The 24,514-nt window shown below is 42.6% G+C and overlaps 1 protein-coding gene across 2 annotated transcripts in view; it reads left to right on the forward strand.

The window, feature by feature from the left end:
• NR2C1 (nuclear receptor subfamily 2 group C member 1) overlaps positions 1-24,514 on the forward strand; it is a 101,432-nt gene that overhangs the window by 58,550 nt on the left and 18,368 nt on the right. Inside the window, exons 6-11 of one of the 2 annotated variants that reach the window (XM_069764726.1) lie at positions 1,909-2,088; positions 9,072-9,219; positions 13,991-14,078; positions 16,730-16,917; positions 17,399-17,552; positions 21,358-21,479. In XM_069764726.1, the coding sequence (XP_069620827.1) occupies positions 1,909-2,088; positions 9,072-9,219; positions 13,991-14,078; positions 16,730-16,917; positions 17,399-17,552; positions 21,358-21,479 (880 nt within the window). The remainder of the gene's footprint in view (positions 1-1,908; positions 2,089-9,071; positions 9,220-13,990; positions 14,079-16,729; positions 16,918-17,398; positions 17,553-21,357; positions 21,480-24,514) is intronic. The other variant, XM_069764728.1, reaches the window with a different exon arrangement.

Raw genomic sequence — 24,514 nt, forward strand, 5'->3', positions numbered from 1 at the left:
TGGTGGAGAGCAATAATGGGGGTGGAGATGACAACGATGGATTTGGGGGAGAGGGCAATGATGAGATGCGGGGGTCGGACAATGAGAGATGTGGGGGATCCAGATGGGAGTAAGGGGGACTTATAATGGACTTGTGAACAGGAGGAGGGGGTATAACATTAGATATGGATGTAAAATTAATTTGGTGGTGCAGGAGGATGCTATGCTAAGTCCCTCCATCTCACAATTTTTTGTGATGCTATCAGGGACTTAAAATTTATTGGGGAGTGGGGGAGGAGGAGAGCAGGTGCATAGGCCCTTTTATAATGAATTGAAAGGAAGAAGATTCTGTAAGGGACTTGTAATGAATTGGGAGGTGGCGGAGGATGCTCAGTCCCTGATGGCGTCTTCTCCCACCCCCAAATTCATTATGATGCTATCAAGTACTTACACTGAATGATGGGGACACAGGACAGGGACTAAGGCTATGTGCACATGTTCAGGATTTGCAGAAGAAAATTATGCTGCATATCTTATAGTGTTGGCAGGAAGAAAGTTACGTAAAAACATTTAATTTTTTGCCAACTTTTTTACATCCTTTTGTTACTTATTTTTCCCCTTTAGTACGGGTGATATAAGCTGCAAGAATTGACATTATGCAGATTTGAATTTGCTGCAAATCTCCAAGCAAAAAATAAAGCAACGTGTCCATGAGACTTCAGGAAACTCATTCCCTTCCCTTGTACTGTAAAGCCTTGTATACTTTCCATGTGCACAGAGCCTTACAGTTAATTGGGTAGAGTCACAGACTGAATAATTTATATTATTGGCCAGCAGACAATATAGTTAATGAGGGGAACAGCGCTGCTATCAGATGTGCGGAGTCGAGAAAGAAACTATCTTCTGTCTTGCTGTATTTTTTTTTTTTAAATTTCAAAAGAATATGTTGTGTTGGGAAAATAAAGCTGTAAAGGTACCTTCACACATAACGATATCGTTAACGATATCGTTGCTTTTTGTGACGTAGCAACGATATCGTTAAGGAAATCGTTATGTGTGACAGCGACCAACGATCAGGCCCCTGCTGGGAGATCGTTGGTCGCTGAACAAAGTCCAGAACTTTATTTCGTCGCTGGATCTCCCGTGGACATCGCTGGATCGGCGTGTGTGACACCGATCCAGCGATGTCTTCACTGGTAACCAGGGTAAACATCGGGTAACTAAGCGCAGGGCCGCACTTAGTAACCCGATGTTTACCCTGGTTACCAGCGTAAAAGTAAAAAAAAAAAAAAACACTACATACTTACCTACCGCTGTCTGTCCCCGGCGCTGTGCTCTGCACTCCTCCTGCACTGGCTGTGCGCGTCGGTCAGCCGGAAAGCACAGCGGTGACGTCACCGCTCTGCTTTCCGGCCGCTGTGCTCACAGCCAGTACAGGAGGAGTGCAGAGAAGCTGAGCGCCGGGGACAGACAGCAGTAGGTAAGTATGTAGTGTGTGTTTTTTTTTTTTACTTTTACGCTGGTAACCAGGGTAAACATCGGGTTACTAAGCGCAGCCCTGCGCTTAGTAACCCGATGTTTACCCTGGTTACCCGGGGACTTCGGGATCGTTGGTCGCTGGAGAGCTGTCTGTGTGACAGCTCTCCAGCGACCAAACAGCGACGCTGCAGCGATCTGGATCGTTGTCGGTATCGCTGCAGCGTCGCTTAATGTGAAGGGGCCTTAAGTCTCATCAATGTTGTTGTCCGATGCAGTGTGAGTAATACCTCATTACAATGTGACGTGTCTAAATCTTGTCTGCTCTCCCATTAAATAGAGGTGAAAACCCCTGTAGCTGTCCTAATTTGTGTTGAAAATGATGCACCAAATCTATGTAATAGTTACTTTAGTTGGTACTATTGTTTATACCTCTGTCCTAATCCCACCCAGGGCGTCATTATGGGGCTGTAACATGTGAGGGCTGCAAAGGATTCTTCAAAAGAAGTATTAGGAAAAATTTGGTTTATACATGCAGAGGAGCAAACGATTGTGTGATTAACAAACACTACCGGAACCGATGTCAGTACTGCCGGCTACGAAGGTGTATCGCACTGGGGATGAAGCAGGATTGTAAGTATCTGTTTATAGCAATCTAACTTTTCTGACAGATCTTCAATATGCCACTAAAGTTGTATTCTGTCTTGCTCACTTTCTAGATCTACTGGTCACCTATTCTTTTGAATCAGTACCCTATATAAATAGCTGTGCAGCTAGGGACGTGTGTGACTCCTACAGCTTTCTCCAGTGAGCATCTGTCAGCACAGCACAGAATGAGTGTTCAAAGCAAGCGCAGGCACTTGGTGTACCCTTGGTGTGGCCAAACCTTTAAGTACACCTTCCCACCTTCTTGTTTGCTATCTATCTGCTCCCTCACCTATTTTGATTGACTGCCCTGGTTTTCATAGAGCCATTGAATGGCAGACATGGAGGGAAAGCAAGTGGGAAAGTGCACTTAAATGATTGGCCACGCTATGCTTGTGCTAGGTTTGAACAGCTATTCTGTGCTGACCGATTCTCTTTAAATGCCTTTTTCACCAGTTAACCCTCCGTCACATACAACTGATCTGACAGGCGCTTCTCTTTTACTTTCATTTCTCCTTCCTCACCAGATTGTGAGGAAACCCCCTCCCTCCAGGTAGTCTCCTGTCTCTTGAAGGTCTGTGAAACCTGATATCACAGTTGGATTTCAGAGCTTCAGGGGAGAGGATATAGCTGCACAGATCTCTCAGGCTCATTGTATGTGAATACGTCACATTCAGTAAGGTTGGTATTTTATGTTTTTATTCATCACAATAGTTTATTTAGCTTGTTTTATGAATGTATAGCACAAAATGTGAGGATATTTCATAGAAATAAGGGAGATTTTATAAAAGAAAGTGTGCTGCTCAGGCATATACAGTAGTTCCCTAACATATTCCTTCTCTTGCTTCAGATTATCTGCTGAAATGGAGAGGAAAATTTACAATTTATCCAAACAACTTGATGTTGAGGAAGTAACAAACATGCTGTTAGATGATAGAGACCTCACACTGAATGAGGATTTAGGAGAGGAAAGTGAGATTGATTCTCATGATGAGGTGGAAGAATGTGTCCTGGATTCTGAAACAGAGCAAGATGGTGACAGTGGTGAGGATGAAGAAGTTGGATCATATTATATTGGAAAAGATAAAAATACTAAATGGAACAAGAAGCCATTCCAGAAAAAACGTAGGGAACCTTTAAACATTATTACTCACCTTCCTGCAGTAATAGGAACTGCACGTAATGCAAAAACTGCAGTTGAATGCTGGAACAGTATATTTACAGATGACATTCTGGACTCTATTGTCACATATACCAACCAATATATAGACATTATAAAGGACAAGTACATCTGCAACAGAACCATCAAGCCCACAGATGAAATAGAACTGCGTGCTTTTTTTGGATTACTGTACCTTGCAGGAGCTTATAGGGCAAATAGACAAAGTTTGGAGGAACTTTGGGGTAAAGATGGGGATGGAGTTGAAAAATTTAGCCTTGTTATGTCCATAAACAGATTCAAGATTCTAATTCGTTGCCTTCGGTTTGACGACAGAACTACCCGAACCGAACGCAAAACACATGACCGACTTTCTCCAATTCGTGATATATTTCAAAGATTTGTTGTAAACTGTAAACAAAGTTATTACCCTGGAGAGAATCTCACTATTGACGAAATGCTCCCTGGTTTTCGTGGTAGATGTGCCTTTCGTCAATATATTCCATCAAAGCCAAACAAATATGGAATAAAAATGTATGCCCTTGTTGATGCCAGTAAGACCTACACTTACAACCTGGAAGTTTATGCAGGAAAACAACCAGAAGGTCCTTACTGTGTGAGCAACAAACCCATTGATGTTGTAAAAAGACTGGCTGAACCCTTATTTGGATCGGGTCGCAATATTACAGCTGACAATTGGTTTACAAGTTGTGATCTGATTGATTAAATTCAGAAGCTGTCATATGTGGGAACTGTAAGAAAAAACAAAAGGGAATTGCCGCCACAGTTTGTAAGTGTGAAAGAGAGACAACAGTACAGCAGTATGTTTGCATTCCATAATGGAAAGGCTTTAGTTTCCTATGTACCACATGCCAAAAACATCGTACTTCTTCTATCAACACTTCATGATGATGCTGCCATCGATCCTGGGACTGGGGCAGAAAAAAAACCGGAGATAATTACATTTTACAATGCCACCAAAGGGGGTGTGGATACAGCAGATCAGATGTGCTCCACTTTCAACGTCAGCAGAAACATCAAACGCTGGCCAATGGTCATATTTTTTGCTATGTTGAATTTGGGTGGTATAAATTCACAAGTAATTTATCTTGAAAACAAGCTTGAACCACTCCGTAGACGATTGTATCTGAAAAAATTGGCCCATGAACTAGTACTTGGAGAGCTATGCAGGAGAAGCGTGAAAACAATCGGTATCCCCTCTCGCCTTCAAGTTCAGCTCAAAAGGTTCCGCCCAGAAGATGATGGTGAAAAGTCACCATCTGCACCACCTCACAAAAGAAGGAGATGCACCACCTGCCAAACGGAAAGCGGAACCAGAAGGCTTTCAAATTATGAATGTCTCAAATGTCATAAAGCAATTTGCCTGACACATGCAAAAATGGTGTGTAATTCTTGCTATTTGCTCTGCAAGTGTGACTTTTCTGGGGAAACCTCAGCATCTACTTCTGATTGAATATGTTTTTAATAGTACTTAAGGTACCTTAAAATTAAGTTTGTGTTCAAAAATTTTCTTTGTACATTTTTTTGAGAGAGTCGAACTGGAGACTATTTGGCGGGAGTTTTGAAAAGTTTGTATTTCATAGTTATTAGTTTTATGTTAAGTAAATGTTTTTTTTTTGCAACTGATTATGTGTAGTCTCGTCTCTTTTATTACATCCCTATGAAGGTCACTGATCACTTTTAGAGCACTGAAATTGCAAACATTAGATATTATAGGTATTTTTCCAGCAGGCGCCTGACAGGCACATTCTATGTGAACTCGTTAGTCCGAATATTGTATGTGACGGAGGGTTAAATTTGTTGCTTTTTACTTCCTATAATCCTAACAGTCTATTTTTTTTTTGCCTCTAGCAGTTAAGATGCTTTTTTTCTGCTTTCATTACATTCTAAGGTCCTGATTCTTCAAGGATATTTCTGGTGTAAAACTGGTTCTGTAACCAAATTCCTGTGCAAGTTTTAGTTGATTAAACATTTTGCAAACTTTGGCTACCTCTGCCAACGTTTTGAAAAATTGATGATGCTTCGCCAAGTGATGGATGGCTGCCAAATTTGTCACAATATACATCACAAAAGTGGAGTAATTATGACTGAAATGTACTACAGTTGTTGATGGAAGTATATTTTCTTACAGTGGTTCACAGTGCTCCAAATTAATGAACCGTCAGGGGCAATATTTTTCATAACGAGTTTAGAGGCATTGCACCTGTCCGGCACAGGCTAGAAAATTGGCTATATTTTCCTTTTTTTAAAATTTCAATGCTCTAAAAGTGATCAGTTACCTTAATAGGAATGTAATAAATGAGAATACATATAATCGGGTGTAAAAAAAAAAAAAAGTTTAATAACCAGAAAAGTAATCTGTTTCTATGTCTTGAGCATCCTCTTCACTCTCTCCATCTTGATCTGTATCAGACACATCTGGACATTCTTCCACATCATCTTCTGAATCAATGTCACTTTCTTCCCCTAAATCTTCTAGCTGTAAGGGGTCTGTCTCATCATCAAGCAGTATATTTTGCACTTGCTCAACATGAAGGGCATTGGACAAGTCAAATATTCTCCTCGCCATTTCAGAAGAAAAGCAGAAGCAAGAGAGAGAATGTGTTAGGGCGCAATGTGCCTGAGAAGCACAATCTTGTTTCTAACAAAATCTATGACAAATCCACAAATTTAGCACTAGCTATTCATAAAACAAGCTAAAAAAACAATTGGGATGAATAAAAACAGCAAATTCTAATAGTCAAAGGTGTGACGCATTCAGGGGCAATGAGCCTGAGAAGCCAAAACCCTGATATCTGATCTCCTGCAGCACAAGAGGCTTCTCAGGTTTCACACAGCCTTTAAAGTTATGAAGGTACTGGGAGGATGGTGTTTCCCAGACAAACCACTGAAAATAGAGAAATGAAACTGAGCTGCATCTGTCAGATCAGTTGCCCCTGACGGAGGGTTAAGGGACACCTCTTACTCCAGTACACTGTTCATCAAGACCTACAGTACTTGCAAAACGCCAGTCTTGGTGAATGGAGGCCTAGTACTAATGTGTAAAGGAGTAAGACTGGGTTCACATTGCGTTATGGCCGTTAGACCCCTATTATTGGGCGCATCGCCAACGCATGCCATTATCGGCATGCGCTAGCCCTGTGCCGTCATTCAGTGATGGAGCCTCGGACGCGGGCTGCAGTGTCTGAGACTCCTGCTCTGCTAGCACAGATGAATCATCTGTGCTAGCGATATAGCATAACACGATGGCGTGTATGCTGTAGCGTTAACGCAGCCCGTCAACGCTATGCATTGAACGGGCTGCTTTAACGCAATGTGAACCTGGTCTAAGAAAAATGGATCATAATGAGCTGAATCTTGTGTACATAAATTGGTATAAAACCTTCCTCCCTCCACGCTATACTGCCATTGCCTATAGAGTGTATGGATTATTGCTCTGCTCTGAGAAGTGGTTTCCAGTGTTGCAAGGATTAGTGTGTATAATGACAATTTCTGTACAAAGCTGCACAATATTATGGCGCTTACATAAGCAACATAACTAAAAGATGACTCTCATTTTATCCCATTTTATATGAAATATTATTCTAAACAAGATGAATTTTGCTTGTATTTGTCATTCCTCCCAAGATTTATTTAACACTAGAACTACCGCAGGTTTCATAATACCTATAACTACCATTAGGGGTCATTTTGACCCCCATTCAAAAGTACTGACTCTGGAGTAAAAATAACTTTTTTGTTGCCAACAAATTAAAGAACATTTATTTTAACTTAGTAGGAACAGTGTTAAGATCAAGTACAGCACGCCTTTTCCTTTTACATGGTCATAGCATGAAGCTGAAGAATGATCTCCCGTTTTCTAATTTTACTCCTAGTTGCTGTTTATAGAGTATAGTTGCGTTTATAGCTGCTAAATCAAGTACAGTACAAAACACCTGAACAGGCCATCGGCGGCTTCCAGATTTTGTGGTGTACTTTCAAGCCATCTGGTCTACTGTGTCCGCTCCAACCTTTATTTTATTGTAAAATTGTACCGTTTCCGGGGTTTTTTTCTTGTCGTTTCCAACTGCTACATCTGGGTGAAGACTACTGAGCAAAATGACATTCTAAGGGTATGTTCACACGTTCCTGAATTCCATCCTTTTTTTTTCAGGACTGTTTTTTAAAAAACTGCAGCTCTTGGCAGAAAACGCTGGTCCTTTTTTTGGTCCTTTTTTTGTCCTTTTTTGATGCGTTTTTTGATGCGTTTTTTGATCCTTTTTTTTAATGCAGTTTTCTATGCAGAGACTGTGTGTTTCCTAGGAAGCTTTTTAGGGCTAAAATGGCTGAAAAAACCCTACCCCTAACCCTACCCCTAACCCTAACCCTATTCTAACCTTAGTGAAAAAAAAAAATAAAATTCTTAATTTTTTTATTGTCCCTACCAATGGGGGTGACAAAGGGGGGGGGGGGGGGGGGTGTCATTTACTATTTTTTTATTTTGATCACTGAGATAGGTTATATCCCAGTGATCAAAATGCACTTTGGAGCGAATCTGCCGGCCGACAGATTCGGCGGGCGCACTGCGCATGCGCCCGCCATTTTGCAAGATGGCAGCGCCCAGGGAGAAGACAGCCGGACGGACACCGGGAGGCCGGGTAAGTATAAGGGGGGGAGATTAGGGCACGTGGGTGGCATCGGAGCACGGGGGGGGGGGCATCGGAGCACGGGGGGGGGGGGATCGGGGCAGCCACACTCCACCCACGCACTTCCGCCCGCTTCCCCGCACTTCCTGCTGCAGCGGTTCTGCACCACGAACCGCAATAAAACCCGCAGATCTATTTTTGATCTGCGGGTTTTACTGCGGGTTTGACCTCACAATGGAGGTCTATGGGTGCAGAACCGCTGCGGCTCAGAAAAAAGAAGTGACATGGTACTTCTTTTTTCCCGCAGCTATTCAGCGCGGCTTTTTTTTTTAAATTCAGGATCATGTGCACAGTGGTTCCTGTTTTCCATAGGGTACATTGTACTGTACCCTGCATGGAAAACAGCTGCGGAACCGCAGCGGCAAAAACGCTGCGGTTCCGCAGTAAAAAACGCACTGTGTGAACATGGCCTTATTTGGCTTACCTTGGTAAACTGTAAGGCTATGTGCACACGTTCAGGATTTCTCGCAGAAAATTCCTGAAAAAAACCGGACATTTTCTGCAAGAAATCCGCAAGAAAACCGCATGCATTTTTGTTGCGGTTTTTGCTGCAGTTTTGCTGCGTTTTTTTCCGGACACTTCCCAATGCATTTTGTAGTGGGAAATCCGCAAAAAAAAAACAAACGCAAAATTAATGAACATGCTGCGGTTATTACCCCAATGCGTTTTTTTCGCGGAAAAAACGCATCATGTGCACAAAACATGCGGAATTCATTCTAAATGATGGGATGCTTATTGTATGCTTTTTTTGGCGGTTTTATAGCGTTTTTATTGGGAAAACCGCAAAAAATACACAACGTGTGCACACAGCCTAAGAGTGATGTCACCATTCTTCATCAGAGTAGTCTCATATGTATTTGTTATTAGGAGACTTGCCTACTACTACTTTTATGTATGGGGTTAAATTGACCCCTTCAGTACTTATAGGTATGAATTGTAAAATCTGGGCCCCTGATACACTACCATGAATAAATAAAAGTCACAAAAACTCAAAACTTATTTGTTAAAATTTTAGAAATTTATAGGAAAAAGAAATAGCAAAAGGGTCAAAATGACCCCTCCGGTAGTTCTATTAAACCCCTCAATTAATGTTTACTGATTTGCAGCTGTGCAGTGTGAAAGAAAACCTATAGAAGCTGCTAGAGAAAAATCATCAAACTGTGCAGCATCCACAGAAAAAATCTACATTAGGAAAGATTTGCGAAGTCCTCTCGCTGCAACAACGACATTTGTAACTGATAACAAACCGGTGAGGTGAGTTTTGTTTTGTAGCACAGTTTATTATCAGATGACCTGTATGGTTTGGGCTAAAAAAAAAATTTGTGTCATGGTTTTTGTAGTGTCTAAAGATTTTGGATTATTAAATATGCTTTCGGTCAGATCTTTGGAACTGAGCTTTAGGGTTTGCTCACATCTGCGTATATAAACTCGCTGAGATTCTCAGCCCAAAAGGTTGACGAGTGTCACGAGTTTTTTTTTTCTTCTCTCAACTAGCATTGGTATGTCATGAGTGTTATGAGAATGTGTTTTTTTTTCCTCAGCAAATGCATTTTTAACATCAGCTTTATGCTGAAAAAAGAGCTTGATCGAATGCCGCTAGGCAAAAATATGAGTAACTGAACATGAATGTTACGGAACCACTCAGCACCCAGAATATGTTGTGCAGTTGTATGTATAATAGGTTCCATGGTAGATGCATCAGCCCACAGGCTGCGCCCCTGGGCAGAGGGGACACGATATTCCCCTTTTGTCCCCCCCCCCCACCTTTGTAATTCCCACAGTAAATATCGACAGGATACGGCCACCTGCGGCTATTGTAATGTATGTCTGGCCTGCCGCTTTTCTATTGGCCTGCCCTCTGTATCTGTGTGATATATTCTGTGTCCTGTGAGTAAAGTGTTGTCAGACTGGAAATACGTGGAGAAACGGTGATCTTTTATATGCGCCCATGTAACCAAGCCATTCCAGCCAGCGTCCTTCATTCAGACTCCAGCCAAAGCAGAGTGGACCTCCTGAAACACGGGGTGGTACTGAAAGAGTTACCCCAGCTTGGTAGACCCCGTTACACTGGTGGCAGACAGCGGCATATGATACCCCTTCTACAGGAGGAAAGGAATGAATGGAAAACAACTACCAGAAGTTAGAGGACTACATTAAAAGATCTGGTGGAAGTCCGAGGGTTGATCGCCAGCAACAAAACAAAAGCGGATTTGATAGCAGCCATCATGGAACACGACAGTGCAGCGACCCCCCCCAATGTGAACGTGGAGGAGACTGAATTCCAGAGGGAGGTAAAGAACAGACTGGCGTTCTATGGCCCAAACCCTGCAGTAGAGATCATACGAGAGGTGATGGCTAATGTGCGTACTGATCTGAAGGAAAAGATGGCCGATCGGAAAAGGATAGAGCTAGCCAAGATGGAGATGGCAGGGCGGACCAAAGTGGAGCTGGCCAAGATGGAGATGGCAGAGAGGAGAGTCAGCGAGCAGGGGGAGCTTTGGCCTTCGACCAGGTACCTTCAACAGTAAACCACAAAAAGATCCAGTACAATGCCTTCCGACAGTTGGGGGAGGCAGAGGAAGACATTGATGGTTTTCTGCAGGACTTTGAGCGGCAGTGTGCCCTTCATCAAGTGAAGCCAGAGGAACGGGTTCAGATTCTGGCCAGCAAGCTGACAGGCCGGGCAGTGGACGCCTATCGCACGGTACCTGATGAGGACTGTATGGACTATGAGCAGATCAAAGAAGTGATCTTGGCCTGGTATGCGCTGACACCAGAGGCATACTGCCAAAAGTTATAAAACGCATAACAGATACCCACGCTGAATGGGCCTGTAAATTACGGCGGTCACTGCTACAGTGGGTGCAAGGGAGCCAAGCAACCACTAAGGAGGACGTCATCCAGCTCTTCTTGTTAGAACGATTCTTTAATGGACTAACCCCCGAGACACAGGAATGGCTTCGGGACAGGCGGCCAACGACTCTTGAGGAAGCCGCTCATCTGGCCGATGAACATCATGATGACAGGAGGCCTCAGTTGTCCGGATCAAAGATGGTCACTAGGGGTCCGCCCATGGACCTGGAGGGCCCCAAACCACCGAAGATTGTTGGGGGACCAGCTAGAAACCCGGCCTACCACAGCCCCCCTGGGGCGCGATGCCACACCTGCCGTCAGCTGGGCCACCTGCAAAGACAATGTCCCAACCGGACTCTGCATACCCAGTGGCCAAAGGCGGGAACAGCTACCTTCAGCTGGGCTGCTGTACACTGCTACCAAGGCGAAGCTGTCCCGGCATTGGGGGCTACGACTAACTAAGGGGTGGAAGAGATGGAGGAAGTGCTGCATGAAGTAGACCCCGTGCATGCAGCCCGGGCAGATAATCGACAACAGCATCGATAGGTCGTGTGGGTCAATGGGAAACGTATGCAGGGACTAAGAGATTCCAGGGCAACTTTGACCCTTGTGAAGCCTCATCTCTTCTGGGACCAAGAGAAGACGGACCGGACAGTGGCAGTCCGTGTAGCAGGGGGAGCTATACATCGACTACCCACTGCCAGGATTCACCTGAACTGGGGAGTCGGGAATGGCCTTGTTGAGGTCAGCTTGATGGAGGATTTGCCTGCAGACGTATTGCTGGGAAATGACTTGGGGCCCATGTTGTCTGCCTTCTCGGTTGCGCCTCTGGCTGAGACATATCCTGTGACCACCCGGAGACCAGCTTGAGCAGCGGAGGCGGAATCACACTCAGAGGAAGCCCAGGTAAGACATCCCAGCCCTACACGTATCCCCATAGCCAGACACATTTCTTGGGCCACCCCAGATGAATTTAAAATGGAGTTACTTGAGGATCCTTCATTGGCAGGATATCGTGGGAAGGCACAGGAGGGGAGAGGGGTACTAAAAGGGGAATATTGTGTGCCCTCTGCCCAGGGGCGCAGCCTGTGGTCTGATGCATTAGGGACATGCATTTACCATGGAACCGATTATACATACATATAACTGCACAACATATTCTGGGTGCTGAGTGGTTCCGTAACACGTAACAATGAAGTTCTTAGATTAACATTGTGATCAGACTGTATAAAGCCCACTGCCACGTCACGGTGAACCTCTCAGTGGGTCCTAACTTTTGGTGTCTTAGAGGAGTGTTGGTGTGCACTAACCACCACTGCAGCGACAATGCACCAGCATGGCGGGCGGCCTGGTGCCTCACAGCACCCATGTTGCGAGACTGAGTCCCCATGACTCCAGACCGCACAACCCCACAAGCACAAAATCACAGCAATAATGGCCGCCACACAGTGCCAACACCAAATGAAAGACCGTTGAAACTCTGTTTCCCAGTGCAGTGTTACTGCGATGGTGGTTAGTGCATATATCAATAAGGTTATCACATTTCTCAGCCAATTAACTGCTGTTACCTTACGGACATCACCGCTCGCAACATGAAAACTTACTGGTGGTTCTCACGCTGTGAGCGGTGACGTCAGTAAGGTTACCGCAGTACATTGACTGAGAAATGTGATAACCTTATTGATACACCTCTTGTCGCAGCAGCCATATTCACACTCTATTCTGTGAGTGAGCTATAACATAACAGATGTTGCTGCTCGTCACATCTTCCAGATGTAGCAGAGTAAGTGATCGTCGTGGGACATCCGTTATATGGATTACGGCAGACACTTAGGATTAATTTTTCTTATGGTATTAAATGGTAAGATAGGGTAATAGTTAAGGAGTGCTTTTTACAATTAAAGCAGCCTGGGAGCCCTCGCGGACAGGGTCCTTCCTTCTTCTGTACCTGTTAGTGCCTTGTTTTTTGCTCATATTTATTGTATTTGTCTACATTTGTCCCTTTTCACATGTAAAGCGCCATGGAATAAATGGCGCTGTAAAAATGTATAATAAAAGGACTTTTCTCTGTGTATTTTTTTGTTTTTAACTTATGGTGTCTGACAGACACCTCTCCATTACTAGCCCTTGGGTTTGATGTCAGTGGACATTACAAAGCTGACGACATGGTCCATGTGCCATGCAATTTTTATTTTTCTTGCACCCTTTGGCTTGCATTGGTGAGTCTTGGCCGCTTTAGATGTCCATATGCAGCATGCTCCATTTTTTTTCTCACCTCAATTCCACATGAAGAAAAACATGTAGATGAACACTGCCTCATTGAATAACATTGGTGCGAGTGCAATGAGATGTTTTGTTTTTTTTCTCTTTCCCCCATGACGACACCACGGAGAGAGGGGATCCGCCCCCAGGGACAGGAAACCTACAGATAAAAAGCGGTACCTCGCTCCTGAATCAGTGGGTTTCCTGTCCGTGGGAAACCTTTATTCGACGTGGACAGCAGCTTACCTTTGGATCAGCGTGGGAAGCCGGGGCCGACTAGTCCGATCCAGGCAGCTTCTCCAACTTCCAAAAATATTAAGCTTTGATATTTACGAGTCTTTTGGGTTGATTGAGAACATAGTTGTTGATCAATAATAAAAATAATCCTCTCAAATACAACTTGCCTAATATGTCTGCATGCAGTGTGTTTGTATGTGTGTGTGTGTGTATATATGTATATATATATATATATATATATATATATATATATATATATATATATATATATATATATATATATATATATATAATATTTGTGTGTATATAAATTTTTATTTTTTTGACACGCGGTGGCTCCATTAAGTTTCATAAGTAATGATAAATATTTTTTCGTTATTCATGTTGTTGATCTGAAGTTTCTTTAGTTCTCTCTAAAACAACTGATGCAGGAGAGAGGTACTGCCTTTTTATCTGTAGGATTCCTGTCCCTGGGGGCTGATCCCCTCTCTCCGTGGTGTCGTCGTGGGCTCAGAGAAAAAACGTTATCGGTAAGTAACTATTTCTCTAGTATATTGCACTTGCCGATTTTATACGCACATGTGAGCGAATCCTTACAATGCTTAGCAGATTCCAAAGCCCATGTTCCTTCATCTCTACTACCACCTTTTCAATTATTTTTTTTTTATTCCAGATCAAGCAATTTGTTGGATTCAGGAATGTTAGTGAATATACAGTCTTCTGGGATTAAAACCGAGCCCATGCTAATAACACATGAAAAGGTAAAAGGTTAAGAAATAAAAGATAAATGGATCCCAATGAATTCTACAAACAGTAGAACTGTGTGAGAAATTAAGTGGACCTTAAAGTGAAGCTGTCATGCAAAAATTACTTGCCGTATTTAAGTCAACTTTTTGTTTGTTAAATTTTTATTAAATATCACGATCTGTGTTTAAAATTAAAAAAATATAAAACTTGCAATTTTTGCACTGGCCATTGGGACTTTTTTAGACTCTAATTGTCTGTTGTTTCAAGAAACAACACATGTACCTAGCCACAATGCTTAGACCCTGACCCTATCTTTTGTATTGAAGTGTCTAATGGGAGTGCAGAGGAAACTGTCACATCACCTATTGTAATTGGTGGATCCTGTGTTTTAAGCTGTGTGTAGAGATGCTACCTGTCACCATAATCCTGCTTCTACTGCTATGGATACTGTGAACTCTTCCTGAGTGGACAGTATGTATGAGTCTAAAAAAGACCGAGTGGCCAGTGGGAAAATAGCAAGATTGTTTTTTTTCTTTTTTAAAGTAAATATCGTGAAATAAAAAATGAAACCAATATTTCCATTTTTGTTGTTTGGTTTTTTGTTTTTTTTAAATACATGTACACCAAAAACTTGACTTAAAGGGGTTGTTCTTTACTTAGACAACCATTTTTCAATCCGTATGTTTTGCCCAGTAAGATAACACTTCTTCTCACCTCAGATAACGGCCCCATTCCAGTGCTGTTGGTGCCCGTTTTCTCGGGATTTGCGTGACCTACTGTCACATGATACCTGCAGCCAGTCAGCGCTGCCTTCTCTCTTCCCTCATTCGGACAAATCAGACATCCGGAGGAATCGAGAGCAGCAGTTGCTCTTTCACTTCCTTCAGATGTCAATTACATCCATAGTAGAGAAGTGTGAAGTGAGTGGCATCAGGGATTGTGTAACATACCAATGTGATGGGAACCCCAGGAAATCTGCCGCCAACAATACTCTGACGGCACGGGAGGTGAGTATAGGTATTAATATTTTACTGGGGGTAAATAAGGGGATTGAAAATGGGTTGTCTTAAGTAGTGGATAACCTCTTCAATCCCTTCCCGACATGCACCGAACATATACCGCTCTGTGGGAGCTGTGTTCCCGCAAACAGCAGTATATGTACGGCGGCACAATCATGCGGTCTCACGCTTAGTGCCTCGGCGATCATGAGCGGGTGTCAGCTCTGTGTGACAGCTGACACCCTGCAGTAACACCCATGATTGGTGCTAGCACCGATTGCTTGCATTTAACCCCTTTGATGCCACTGTCAGTAGAGACAGCGGCATAGAGGAGCATCGCGCAGAGAATAAGTTCTTTTCCATGGAGACCCGCGGCCACAACATGGTCCTTCGGGGTCCTGCAGGGAAGGTGGTTTGTGAGCGCCTGCTGAGAGAAAGCGCTGATATGCCTCCTTCCCTGCCTATCAGATGCTGATGTGATACTCTGCAGTGCAGAGTATCAGATCAGCGATCTGTGTCCCAGAATGTGACAATGTAAAAAAAGTTTTTAAAAAATAAATTATTTAAACGTGTAAAATAATTTTTTTTAAAAATCCCAAAATTTTTCCAATAAATACGACTCGCTCTATAAAACTGTCCCACTAGTTAACCCCTTCAGTGAACACTGTAAAAAAGCAGAAAACAATGCTTTATCATCCCGCCGAAAAAAAAGTGCAATAAAACGCGATCAAAAAGACGATTGGAAATAAAAAATGGTACCACTGAAAATGTCATCTTGTCCCACAAGAAACAAGCCGTCATACAGCTTCATCAGCAGAAAAATAAGAAGAGTTTTATAGCTCTCAGAATAAAGCAATGCAAAAATGGCTTTTGTGTAAAAGCACCAAAACATAAAAAAATCTAAATAAATTGGGTATCACTGTAATCGTACTGACTTACCAATTTTACCACACACAAAACTATATTTAAAAAAAGAAAAAAAAGCAATTCCTGAATTGCTGTTTTTTGTTCATTCTGTCTCCCAAAAACCAGAATAGAAAGCGATCAAAAAATCTCATGTGCCCTAAAATGGTACTAATAAAAATATCAGCTTGTCTCGCAAAAAACAGTCATGTTATGGCTTATCGGTCGAAATATGGAAAAATAATAGCTCTAAAAATATAGTGATGCACAAACTAGTTTTCGCAACAAAAAACGTATTTTAGTGTAACAGCAGCCAAACATAAAACCCGATATAAATCTGGTATCACTGTAATCACACGGAAAAATAAAGTTGCCTAATCACTTATATTGCATGAGGGATGGCGTAAAAAAATAAATAAAACCAATTCTTCACATAATGTGTTTTTTTTTTTTCATTGCCCAATGGTATAAAAGCCTGTGACACACTTGTGGGGTCAATATGATCACTGCACCCCTAGATGAATTTGAGTGGTTTAGTTTATAAAATGGGGTCACTTATGAATGTTCTTCTGTTCTGGCACCTCAGGGGCTCTGCCAATGTAACATGGCACCCTCAAACAAGTAGAGAAAAATCTGCACTGTAATATGAACTTTTGTTTGTGCGAAAACCCTTTTAAGAATTCATGGTGTACATTCTTGTAAAGTCCACACATACAGGACTCATGATATGTTTCTGCCTGATAACCCCATTCTTTGTTTTATAGCAGGTTGAAGCCTGTCAGGGAGATTTAAGCACTTTGGCCAATGTTGTCACGTCACTTGCAAATTTTAGCAAATCAAATGAATTATCTCAATCCAGCACAGAATTATCTATTGTTGAAGGTTTAAGTAATGGTGATACGTCACTCTCGGAAATTCCACAAGATAATCAATCCAATAATGAAGTCACAAGGTACAAACTATTTTGATTTATACCTTTTTGTAAATGTATATGAAAACTGTATGGCTGAATGGGCATACAATTTGGGATAGAAGATAGGGGGGTACCAGACATGCTTACTTGACGGCTCATTGGTTAGCACTGTTGTTTTGCAGCTCTGGGGTCCTGGGTTCAAATCCCACCAAGGAAAACATGTTTGTGTGGGTTTCCTCCGGGTACTCTGTTTTCCTATAACACGCCAAGGACATACTGATAGGGAATTTAGATTGTGAACCCCATTGGGAACAGCGATCATAATGTTTGTAAAAAAATAAATAAAAATTCCTGGTGCCTTTTGTGTCTGTGTGTGTGTGTGTGGGGGGGGGGGGGGGTAAGTTCAGGCAAAAATATCCGATGGGATTATGCCTGGGGGGGGGGGACAGGTTGAGTCATTGCAGAGTACAGAGATCTAGATAAACCAAGGTTTTCTTAGTGTCATTATTTTTCATTTCAGAGCATTTGACACACTGGCTAAAGCGCTTAACCCATCTGAAAGCTCTTCCCAGGACTCCACAGAAAACATTGACTCTAGCTCTAGCCTATTTCAAGAAATTGGAGTTGTTGAAATGGAAGGACCACTCCTCAGTGATTCCCACATAGCCTTCAAGGTAGTTCTCTGCTCTTCTTTTTCTGGAAAATCTCTCCCACCATGTTAGAAACTTGTCATTCTTTTTGTACCTAAAGAGAATGTTAACAGTTTATACTGTATTTTTTTGGTCGGTTAGTCTATAGTATTTTTAACATGTAGATGAATTGAACACTCAGTTTTCACAACAAATACACCTAATCTTGCTCCTTTTTTATGTCATACAGTTAGGGCCAGAAATATTTGGACAGTGACACAAGTTTTGTTATTTTAGGCCTCTTTCACACTTCAGTCTTTTGGCGTCAGTCACTACCGACATAGTGACGGATTGACGGATCCGTCACAATTGTTGCGAAAACGGTTCTAACGGATCCGTTTTTTTTGACGGATCCGTTACTTGGGGGTTGTCTGGGAGAAGTATCTACTTTTTGGAGCATGCGCAATTGAAAAAACGGATTGGGGCGACGGATCCGCCGAAAAAACGGTTGCGGCGGATCCGTCGCCCATAGGCAGCCATTCTATGGAATGGCGGACGCGACGGATCCGTCGCGATCCGCCATTTCGGCGTTGACAAAAAACGTTGCAATGTCCGTCTATTTTCAGAAAACGTCCGCCAAATTTCGACGGATCCGTCGCATGGCGGATGGAACGGACGACCATCCGTCACAATCCGTCACTAATGCAAGTCTATGGGAAAATAACGGATCCGTCAAAAAAAAATGACGGATCCGTTATTTGAGGAAAATGGCGGTTTTAGACTGATGCCAAATAACTGAAGTGTGAAAGAGGCCTTAGCTGTTTACAAAAACATGTTCAGAAATACAATTATATATATAATATGGGCTGAAAGTGCACACTCCCAGCTGCAATATGATAGTTTCCACATCCAAATCGGAGAAAGGGTTTAGGAATCATAGCTCTGTAATGCATAGCGTCCTCTTTTTCAAGGGACCAAAAGTAATTGGACAATGGACTCTAAGGGCTGCAATTAACTCTGAAGGCGTCTCCCTCGTTAACCTGTAATCAATGAAGTAGTTAAAAGGTCAGGGGTGGATTCCAGGTGTGTGGTTTTGCATTTGGAAGCTGTTGCTGTGAGCAGACAACATGCGGTCAAAGGAACTCTCAATTGAGGTGAAGCAGAACATCCTGAGGCTGAAAAAAAAGAAAAAATCCATCAGAGAGATAGCAGACATGCTTGGAGTAGCAAAATCAACAGTTGGGTACATTCTGAGAAAAAAGGAATTGACTGGTGAGCTTGGGAACTCAAAAAGGCCTGGGCGTCCACGGATGACAACAGTGGTGGATGATCGCCGCATACTTAATTTGGTGAAGAAGAACCCGTTCACAACATCAACTGAAGTCCAGAACACTCTCAGTGAAGTAGGTGTATCTGTCTCTAAGTCAACAGTAAAGAGAAAACTCCATGACAGTAAATACAAAGGGTTCACATCTAGATGCAAACCATTCATTAATACCAAAAATAGACAGGCCAGAGTTAAATTTGCAGAAAAACCCCTCAAGAAGCCAGCTCAGTTCTGGAAAAGTATTCTATGGACAGATGAGACAAAGATCAACCTGTACCAGAATGATGGGAAGAAAAAAGTTTGGAGAAGAAAGGGAACGGCACATGATCCAAGGCACACCACATCCTCTGTAAAACATGGTGGAGGCAACGTGATGGCATGGGCATGCATGGCTTTCAATGGCACTGGGTCACTTGTGTTTATTGATGACATAAGAGCAGACAAGAGTGGCCAGATGAATTCTGAAGTGTACCGGGATATACTTTCAGCCCAGATTCAGCCAAATGCTGCAAAGTTGATTGGACGGCGCTTCATAGTACAGATGGACAATGACCCCAAGCATACAGCCAAAGCTACCCAGGAGTTCATGAGTGCCAAAAAGTGGAACATTCTGCAATGGCCAAGTCAATCTCCAGATCTAAACCCAATTGAGCATGCATTTCACTTGCTCAAATCCAGACTTAAGACGGAAAGACCCACAAACAAGCAAGACCTGAAGGCTGCGGCTGTAAAGGCCTGGCAAAGCATTAAGAAGGAGGAAACCCAGCGTTTGGTGATGTCCATGGGTTCCAGACTTAAGGCAGTGATTGCCTCCAAAGGATTTGCAACAAAATATTGAAAATAAAAATATTTTGTTTGGGTTATGTTTATTTGTCCAATTACTTTTGACCTCCTAAAATGTGGAGTGTTTGTAAAGAAATGTGTACAATTCCTACATTTTCTATCAGATATTTTTGTTCAACCCTTCAAATTAAACGTTACAATCTGCACTTGAATTCTGTTGTAGAGGTTTCATTTCAAATCCAATGTGGTGGCATGCAGAGCCCAACTCGCGAAAATTGTGTCACTGTCCAAATATTTCTGGCCCTAACTGTATGTCCGTTCTTCAGTTTGAACCTTTGCATCTGTCAGCCACTTCTATGATTCTTACTGTAAAGTGCCAGCGCTGCTTGAGGCGCAGTAATAATGTCTTATTTAATGTGTCCTCCCACTCCTTCAGGACAAAGTAAGGAAAAGATCAATGATAGTGAATGAATTTGACAATTATATTTTCTCTTTACCCCTGTGAGCTGGGGTCCACACGTGTGGAAGAAGCTCAGGAACTTCACTCCCTCGTCACGCTACAGAACCTATTCGTCATCTGGTGCTAAGATCAGCAGCTGGATCGGAGTTCTGATCTCTGCTGTTTTGATGTCAGCATCACTCTGCCAGCGGTGTTTTAATGACATTGTCAGTGCATGTGCACTCTGGCTCCCATCGGCACCCCGGTGCGACTGATGGGTTAACACCAGCCGGTGGCGTGCTGAAGACTGTCTCACTGCCAACTCTACCTGAGATGTTTGGTTGAGCTTCATAGAGAACTGTGATTTTCTCTATGTACTGCTTGCACTATTGTGTTACCAGTATACTGTATAGCATGTGATCAAAAGACTGCAGGTTGAAGTCCATTCAGTGGACGTAAAAAAAATAAAAAATTCTTAAAATTATAAATGGAATTTAAAATCAACACCTTTCTCCCCCTTTTAAAAAAAACATGTTTGGTGTAGTAAAATTCCAGTCTATCAAAATATAGAACTAACCCTTGCAGTAAATGGGGTGAAGGAAACAAAACATAATTGTATTTTTTTTCAGTGAGCATATCTCCCTAAAAAAAAAAAAGTACAATAAGAAGTGATCGTAACATCCTATGGATCCCAAAATGGTGTATGTATAAAACGTCAGCTCGCCATGCCAAAAACGAAGCCCTCACTCCTCTCCATTGCTGGAAAAGTACAAACTTTACAGGTCTCAACAAAAAATGGCGAACAGATCAATCATTTTTTTTGTTTCTGAATTTTTCTAAGTTTGGTATTGCTGTAATTGTAGTGATCTTGGGAGTCATATTTTCATATTATTTTTACACTATTTAATCAAAAGCCAATAATACAATGGCACCATTGAATTTGTTTTACAATTTCACCAAACCTGGAAATTGTTCCCACTTTTCAGTATGATGGTAAAGTGAATGGTATCATTCACAACTACAATTTGTCGTACAAAAAATAAGTCTACGTATGGCCATGTTTATGCAGAAATAAAAAACTAATGGCTCATGGGAAAAAAAAACAAAAGCACAAAAATAAGAAAATGCCATCCCCTGAAGAGGTTAAATATAGAACTTTATGGAAGATAGCTCAAAAATGATAGGGACCTTTTACCTTACATATCCTACATTTCTTCATGTTTTCCATTCATTTTCGTTGTCTTTCTTCTATAGTAATGTATTGCTTCCTAATGCTTAGAACCTCTTTCCATTCTTCCCAGCTCACAATGCCTTCCCCAATGCCTGAATACTTGAACGTGCACTATATTTGTGAATCGGCATCGCGACTCTTATTTCTGTCCATACACTGGGCCCGCTCCATTCCCTCCTTTCATGCACTCGGGTAAGTAGGACATTTCAGTGAAAGCATAATAAATAGATTTGAGTACTGTTTTTTTCCCCTCCACAAAGATGAAGTTCCCTATAATGAGAATTCTTTATAAAGGCATTCTTTACAAAAGGTCGCACAGCAATTCAATCCATAACATACATTTTTAACTCCTTCCTTTTTTAGCTTTCCCAACTCCACAATCATCAGATATTAATGAGTTAACATGCCAGCCTTCTGAGGATCCTCGTCTACTTTATAATTGTCTAAGGGTCATGGCTGCTGCAACCAATCAGCGACAGGCACAGTCCGGAAGAAAATGGCCGCTCCTTACTCCCCGCACTCAGTGCCTGTCGCCCACATTCTCCCCTCCGGTCACCGTTAACACAGGGTTAATGCCGGCGGTAACGGACCGCGTTATGCCGCGGGTAACCGCGTTATGCCGCGGGTAACGCGTTACCGCCACTATTAACCCTGTGTGTCCCCAACTTTTTACTATTGACGCTGCCTATGCGGCATCAATAGTAAAAAATGTAATGTTAAAAATAATAATAATTAAAAAAAAAACCTGCTATACTCACCCTCCGTAGCCGTTCGCGCCGGCCGCCATCTTCCGCTGCAGTTTCCAGTGGCAAAGATGGTATGGCAGAAGGACCTGCCATGACTTCACGGTCATGTGTCCGCGACGTCATCACAGGCCCTGTGCGCCTGCGCTAGAAAGACCTGCCATGACGTCACGGTCATGTGACCGCTACGTCATCACAGGTCCTGCTCTCATACCAACCCTGGGACCAGAAGCTGCCGTGGACTACAAGGGGCCTTCGGAAAGGTGAGTATATGTTTATTTTTTAACCTGTGACAAATCTGGCTGGGCAATATACTACGTAGCTGGCCAATATACTACGTGACTCGCCAATATACTACGTGGCTCTGTGCTGTATACTACTTCGCTGTGCAATATACTACGTGGCTCTGTGCTGTATACTACGTCACTGGGCAATATACTACGTCACTGGGCAATATACGTCGCTGGGCAATATACTACGTCGCTGGGCAATATACTACGTGGCTGGGCAATATACTACGTGGCTGGGCAATATACTACGTGGCTGGGCAATATACTACGTGGCTGGGCAATATACTACGTGGCTGGGCAATATACTACGTGACTCGCCAATATACTACGTGGCTCTGTGCTGTATACTACTTCGCTGTGCAATATACTACGTGGCTCTGTGCTGTATACTACGTCACTGGGCAATATACTACGTCACTGCCCAATATACTACGTGGCTCTGTGCTGTATACTACGTCACTGGGTAATATACTATGTAACTGGGCAATATACTATGTGGCTGGGCTATATACTACGTCACTAGGCAATATACTACAAAACTGGCCAATATACTACGTGGCTGCGCAATATACTACGTCACTGGGCAATATACTACGTGGCTGCGCAATATACTACGTCACTGGGCAATATACTACGTGGCTGGACAATATACTACGTGACTGGGCAGTATACTACGTGGCTGGGTAATATACTACGTCACTGGGCAATATATTACGTGGCTGGGCAATATACTACGTGGTTGGGCAATATACTACGTCGCTGGGCAATATACTACGTGGCTCTGCTGTTTACGTCACTGGGCAATATACTACGTCGCTGGGCAATATACTACGTGACTGGGCAATATACTACGTCGCTGGGCAATATACTACGTCGCTGGGCAATATACTACGTCGCTGGGCAATATACTACGTCGCTGGGCAATATACTACGTCGCTGGGCAATATACTACGTCGCTGGGCAATATACTACGTCGCTGGGCAATATACTACGTGACTGGGCAATATACTACGTGACTGGGCAATATACTACGTGGCTGGGCAATATACTACGTGTCTGGGCAATATACTACGTGTCTGGGCAATATACTACGTGTCTGGGCAATATACTACGTGTCTGGGCAATATACTACGTGTCTGGGCAATATACTACGTGTCTGGGCAATATACTACGTGTCTGGGCAATATACTACGTGGCTGGGCAATATACTACGTGGCTGGGCAATATACTACGTGGCTGGGCAATATACTACGTGGCTGGGCAATATACTACGTGGCTGGGCAATATACTACGTGGCTGGGCAATATACCATGTGGTTGGGCAATATACTACGTGGTTGGGCAATATACTACGTGGCTGGGCAATATACTATGTGGCTGGGCAATATACTATGTGGCTGGGCAATATACTATGTGGCTGGGCAATATACTATGTGGCTGGGCAATATACTATGTGGCTGGGCAATATACTACGTGGCTGGGCAATATACTACGTGGCTGCGCAATATACTACGTGGACATGCATATTCTTGAATACCCGATGCATCTGGTGTCTACATATTTGTACTTTTACAATGCTTATCCTTAGGCAGGACTTCATAAGAGAGTACTACATTTACAGCAAACTCCAATAGAGAAGTATTGCAGTTCACTTGAGACCAAAGGACTAAGAATAAACAATAAAAATCAAAAGTTTAAAGGGTTTACAGATAAAGTTAATTTTTAAAGTTGTTTTTTATTAATAGATCTGGGAATAATAATAATTTCCACAATTAGATGTCTTAAAGAAAGATGTCCCTGTGCTGAGATAATCTTATAAATGTGCCCCTGCTGTGTACTGTGTATTGGCTGTGTGTGACTGTACAGGAACATGGTCTGATCATACCACAGCTCCTGGGCAGGGGAGGAAGCAAAATAGTATACAGATATTACAGCAGGGGATCACAGCTGGTTCTTTTTTAGCTAAAATATTTCCATGCCTGTTTTTAAGAAATGTTCCTGTATGGTCAGACACAGCCATTACACAGTACATAGCAGGGGCACATTTATAAGATTATCTCAGCACAGGAGCATTTTATTTAAACACATCCAATGGTGGAACTTATTATTATTATTCCAAGATCCATTGATTAAAATGAACTTTGTTAGTGGGAAACCCCTTTGTCACCTGTTAAATCATCGAATACAGTTAACGT

Source organism: Ranitomeya imitator, chromosome 4, assembly GCF_032444005.1.
Source record: "Ranitomeya imitator isolate aRanImi1 chromosome 4, aRanImi1.pri, whole genome shotgun sequence".
Taxonomy (NCBI): domain Eukaryota; kingdom Metazoa; phylum Chordata; class Amphibia; order Anura; family Dendrobatidae; genus Ranitomeya; species Ranitomeya imitator.